Consider the following 5,358-nt stretch of genomic DNA (forward strand, 5'->3'; position numbering starts at 1 on the left):
TAAGAAACTATTTCGATCATAAGCCGCCATTTCTTTAATTCTCTCTATATAAAATCCCACTTCAATATTAAGAGAAGCAGGTTTCTTTGTGTTATATCTTATGTATGGTCTAATTCATAAAATTTGACCTATTATATACTCTTTATTAATCAAGAATGCCAAAAATATACTCTTAACTAACTTTTTATACTTAATTTGAATATTAACTAACTTCTCAAGAAACTCTTTAATTATTTTACACAAGAATTTCAAGAACCGACCTTCTCACTTTAAAATTTAAGATTTAGAGTTTAGGATCGATAGTTTCATTATTATTTTAGAGAGACATGTCTAAGAGTTAGTAATTTTGTCGGTGTAAAATAAGTATTTCATGACGCATAAAAGCATCACAAAATATAATTCTTAAGTTGTTGTGTTCAAACGATTCTCACATCAACTAGTAATGACAATGAGATGGATCGGGGCAGGAATGCGTTTACCATCCCCGCCCCAATCTACTTCGGAAATTATTTGTATTGTCATTCCCGCCCTGTTCGATTTCAGAGAACTTACGCGGGGCATTGTTAAATCATAATCTCTAAAAAAAAACTTTTTCTTTTGTAAAATTATATAAACGTATTTTTTTAAGATTATATAAATTGTAATTATTGAAAATTTATATTATTATAAAAAAATAAACTTAAAATTTTATATATTACTAATATTATATATTTAATTGTGTTTATTAGTGTTGGAGGGAAAATCAGGGTGAGATCGAGACGAATATACAAATATCATCCCACCCAATTCTGGTCAACTACCGTACAAATCGGAGAAAAATCGTTCCTAACGGGCAATTCAGATCGGAAACACGGGACAAATTATAATTTTCATCTCTAATTCAACTTTACCGGTTTTTAGCGCTGGATATTTTCGATACAGATAAATATAGTTTTACTGACGAAATAGCGACGCATAAACGACGCAGTATTGCCTTTTTATCTACGCTTTTTACACGCTGAATTAATATTTATATAGCCACGCTTTACTAGATTATTTTAGCAGATTAAGTTATTGTTTATACAATTTTAATGATGTGCTTAGATAATGCCCAAATTTGATGTTACAAAGAATAAGAAAAAAATGTATCATTTATAAAACTTAGACAAATGTATCATCAATTCATACAACAAAAAACGAAATTAACAACACAAATTTCACAATATTACATCAATTAAACAAAAATATGCTATCAATCAAGAAACTAAGATTAAAAAAAATAAAATAAAATAAAAGACTCAATGTGTACTTAACAAAGAGAATAATAAAACTTGTGAGCTTCTTTCAATTTCTCGTAGTTAAAAGGCTTCTCATAGTACTCATTCCCAATCTTCTCATACATTTCAAAGAATTCATATTCGCAATCACGAGTTAAAAGTCTTTATTTCCATATCATTTTTTAAAATAATATTACGCATATCATGACTTGTACCATTAAAATTTACAACCCAATTCAAAAAATTTAAAGATACATAATAATGAGACGATGAACAAAGAGACAAACATAATAAATGTAAAGATCTTGAAAGAACAAATATTGCTAGATATAGTATTAATTTCCGAGTTTGATTATTAGACAAATGAATGAACGTTTATTGCAAAGAGTGACATAAAGAAAACCACAATATTACAATACTTATTTATTAACTAAAGCATTTCGATCTCTTCTTCAATTAAGCCTGCGACGTTTCCTCTTTTCTTCTAATTGTATAGTGTGCACATTCACCAGCTCATGATTCACAATCTGTAAATTATCAGTATAACTCAAACCAATCAAACCGATAACAAGAAGATAACTGATCTTTAGCGACGAAAGGTCAATTACCTTTAACAACTTCTTTCTCGTGTCTTCTTTCACGTATAAGCCGGCCCAGTGTCTTTCTCTCATCAGACTTTCATCAAGCTGCAAAAGATCATTCATTCAGTCACTGAATTTTTTCAAGAAATTGTATTAAGAAGTTATTAACTAAAGAACCTTAAGCATGTAATCTTGGTAGGATATGTTTGGATCATTAATCCACTTCAAGGCCTTGAGAGAATAGAATTGGTGAGTTTTCTCCAAGATTTTTTCTTCAAAATCATCCTCATAGTAATTCTTCCCGATATTCACATATATATCTATCGCGCTCTTTAGCAAATCTTGATTAATTCGTTGATCTCCAATGCGTACCCTATGAATCATACGCGTTATCGATTCCATAACTTCATGAACACCGAGGACCCGTCTATGAAAGATTGAGTAGCTTGATTCTTGTAAAGTGGGCAATAGACTACCAGGAATAAAGTATTTGTTAAGGTAGACAAAGAATTTGGTAGTCCATACTGTCATGTATTTATGATTATCCCATCTTTTCACAACTTCTTGCAACAAAATGTCACCTCTTTTTCCCACCAAATTGGGCAAGACCTAAATTATCATGATTCAATCCATTCATGCATCAATCAAATGATATTCAATTATACATACATATATTTATATAGATGTCTGACCTTGGTAGAGATGTAATCTTCGAAAACTTGATTGTGTCTATCATAGAGTTTTTGACATTCGGGACCATAATTATTATTAGATATACAAACATTGTATGTGGCTCTGATCATAAGGGATCGAGTTAAGTAACTAGACAACTCGGAAAACAAATTAAAATGTACAAAGAAGAAGAAAAATTTGAAGGATACGTGGAGATTCTTACTCTTTCTTCGTTAGTGATTATTTCATCTACGATACCTTCGATAATGTCAATTATATTGTCGATCCCAGGTTGTATAGTTGGCCACACTTCTTCTACTGTTATCCGACGCATATCCATTTCTTTAATTTGAATTCTCAATAGAAAGAAATAGAGAAAGAGGAAGATTATTGAGAGTTAGGATGAGTCAAGTTATAGATGTATGATCTAATTCATTATACGTATACGGTATACTCTTCTTTATTTAAGAATGTCAAAGGTACCCTTGATTAACTTGTATGCTTAACTTGTATATTATCTAACTCTTCAAGGACCTCTTTAGCTGTTTTATACAAGAACTCCAACAGCTTGTTTGATGTTGGTTAGTTGAGGATTTTTAGTTAGTTTTTATTAAAAATCTTGTTTGATAAATAAAATAATTTATTTGAGTTTTTATTTACTTCAATTACTCATGTAATGTAATTTTGTGTTTAAAATTAAAATTTCATAAAATTAAAGTAAGATTTTTGATATTTAATTAGTTAATGAATTTAGTTATTTTATGTTTGGAAAGACATATTAATTATTAATTGTTGAATTTTGGATTAAAAACGATACATCAAAACGGAACATTAAGAACCGCTAAACATCAATTTGAATTTAGGGTGACACATATTATTCATCTTTTTTAAGAATAAATCTATTTATATCAAGATTTTCGTGGGAAATATTGGTATTTTGGGTACAGGTAAATATGGTTTTACCGACGAAATAGCGACATATAAATATCACAAAATTACCTTTTTAGCTACGCTTTTTATCCGCTGATTTAATTTTTATGTCACATATTAGGTTATTGTTTATGGGCATTTTTAATTTTACTATTTTAAACAAACTTTTAACTTGTTTTGTTGTTAAAGATCTTCAAGAAACATATATTTTGAAATATTGTTAAGACTTATATTTAAATACATATTTTTTTAGTAAATTCAAAATCTTTATTTCACTATTTCAGCAATCACGTCGGCTCAATTCATCGCAATAAAATACACAGTAATTTTAAAAAAAAATAATTATTTTATTATATTAATATTATTTAAGTCTTTTTCCCTAAAAGTCACATTATCCTCAAAATATCGTGAACAACCACTAGTAAAAAAAACCCTATAACGATTGGTAAACCAATCGTTATTAACCTCTAAACCAATCGCTATAGGTTTATAGCGATTTGTCATATACCACTCACTCTCAATCGGCAAAAGTCTTCTCGCTATTGGCTTAATTGGAAACGACGATTGGTATATAACCGATCACTATTTTGCAAATAGGAAAAATATAAAATTGCACAAATTCTCTCAATGCGATGTTAATTGAACTTCAACTTGTCAAAATTGTGCAAACATCTCTTTATGCCTATTAGATTTCAAACATTCAAATAAATTACAAAAATTAAATTAATTAGAATTGTAATATGAAAATAAATAGGAAAATCATGATGTACTTAGAATTAAAATGCCCAAATATAATGTTACAAAGAATAAAAAAAATGTATCATTTATGAAACTTGGACAAATATATTAATTCATACACCGATTTTGCAATATAGCATATCAACTAAAATAAAACTACCATGTACATCAATCAAGAAACAAAGCCAAAAATAAAAGACTCAATAATAAGAACAATAAAACTTGTGAGCTTCTTTGAGTATATCGTATTTGAAATGCTGCTCATAGTACTCATTCCCGATCTCCACATACATATTGATGGCGTCCATTAGCAACTCTTGATCAATTTTCTCTCCTTTGCTATGCCTATGAATCATACCCACTAAGGATTTCCTCACTTCAACATCAAGGGCTAGTTTAAAGAAAATGGAGTAGCTGGCTTCTTGCAAATTGGGCAAGCATTTAAAAGTAATGTGGCGTTGTCGTTCTAGGATTAGAAAGAATTTCCTCAACCATTTGGTCATGCGTTTATAGTTATTCCATCTTATCAAAACTTCTTGCACCAATATGTCTTCTTTCATTCCCTTCAAAATTGGCAAGACCTAAAAGAATGAAAGAAAGAAATCAAAAGATCATGATGCACATAAATATTGTGCATGAGTATAATTACTACTGACCTTAGAAGAGATGTAATATTGAAGAACTTTATTGTATCTATCATACAAATTTTGACATTCAATACCATTTCTTAGACAATCTGTTGCGATATTGTATGTGATTGTGTAGATATTCATTAACTCTTGTGCAGAGAAATTGTCTTCCTTGATGCCTTCAATCATTTCAATTTTCTTGTCAATGGCTTCTTGCAGAATAGGCCAGGCTTCTTCTACTTTCATCCCCTTCATTTCTTTTCTTTTTGGGATCTCAGATTAATAATAATTAAGCTTCATTGAAATAGAAAATATTATATAGGCTCTTAAATAGCCTTTTAAAAAAAACTAATTAAGGACTCTAATTATTAACCCACTACCTACCTAGATACTCTTAACTCCAAAAACTGCCCTTTGTCATTCTTGCCACTTGCTGTCTTAGATATAGGAAAAGAATGTTTCAAATATTTTTTTGTAAGTAAAAATAATGAGATATTCAAATTAGGACCTAAAGATATATTTAAGAATTATTTTTTTTTTGTAAGATTTTTT

General features: G+C 29.2%; 2 protein-coding genes across 2 annotated transcripts; both read right to left on the minus strand.

The window, feature by feature from the left end:
• Positions 1–1,708: 1,708 nt before the first annotated feature.
• On the minus strand, positions 1,709–2,849 carry LOC124913288 (cullin-1-like). The gene is made up of 4 exons (XM_047453912.1): positions 2,733–2,849; positions 2,015–2,446; positions 1,865–1,942; positions 1,709–1,783 (listed from the first exon to the last, which is right to left on the minus strand). Exons 1-4 carry the CDS (start codon positions 2,847–2,849, stop codon positions 1,709–1,711), a joined length of 702 nt encoding a protein of 233 aa, XP_047309868.1.
• Positions 2,850–4,377: 1,528 nt separating this feature from the next.
• Positions 4,378–5,061, minus strand: LOC124913372 (putative cullin-like protein 2). Its single transcript, XM_047453974.1, has 2 exons — positions 4,834–5,061; positions 4,378–4,758 (listed from the first exon to the last, which is right to left on the minus strand). Exons 1-2 carry the CDS (start codon positions 5,059–5,061, stop codon positions 4,378–4,380), a joined length of 609 nt encoding a protein of 202 aa, XP_047309930.1.
• Positions 5,062–5,358: the final 297 nt, after the last annotated feature.

The sequence above is a fragment of the Impatiens glandulifera genome, chromosome 1 (genome assembly GCF_907164915.1).
Source record: "Impatiens glandulifera chromosome 1, dImpGla2.1, whole genome shotgun sequence".
NCBI classification, from domain to species: domain Eukaryota; kingdom Viridiplantae; phylum Streptophyta; class Magnoliopsida; order Ericales; family Balsaminaceae; genus Impatiens; species Impatiens glandulifera.

Excerpts from the sequence above, each read along its gene's own strand:
- LOC124913372 (XM_047453974.1), bottom strand. The coding sequence starts at position 5,061 with ATGAAGGGGATGAAAGTAGAAGAAGCCTGGCCTATTCTGCAAGAAGCC. Across the intron at positions 4,759-4,833 it reads AATATTACATCTCTTCTAAG|GTCTTGCCAATTTTGAAGGG; the intron begins GTCAGTAGTAAT and ends TCATTCTTTTAG.
- LOC124913288 (XM_047453912.1), bottom strand. The coding sequence starts at position 2,849 with ATGGATATGCGTCGGATAACAGTAGAAGAAGTGTGGCCAACTATACAA. Across the intron at positions 1,943-2,014 it reads ACCAAGATTACATGCTTAAG|CTTGATGAAAGTCTGATGAG; the intron begins GTTCTTTAGTTA and ends GATCTTTTGCAG. Across the intron at positions 1,784-1,864 it reads CGAGAAAGAAGTTGTTAAAG|ATTGTGAATCATGAGCTGGT; the intron begins GTAATTGACCTT and ends GATAATTTACAG.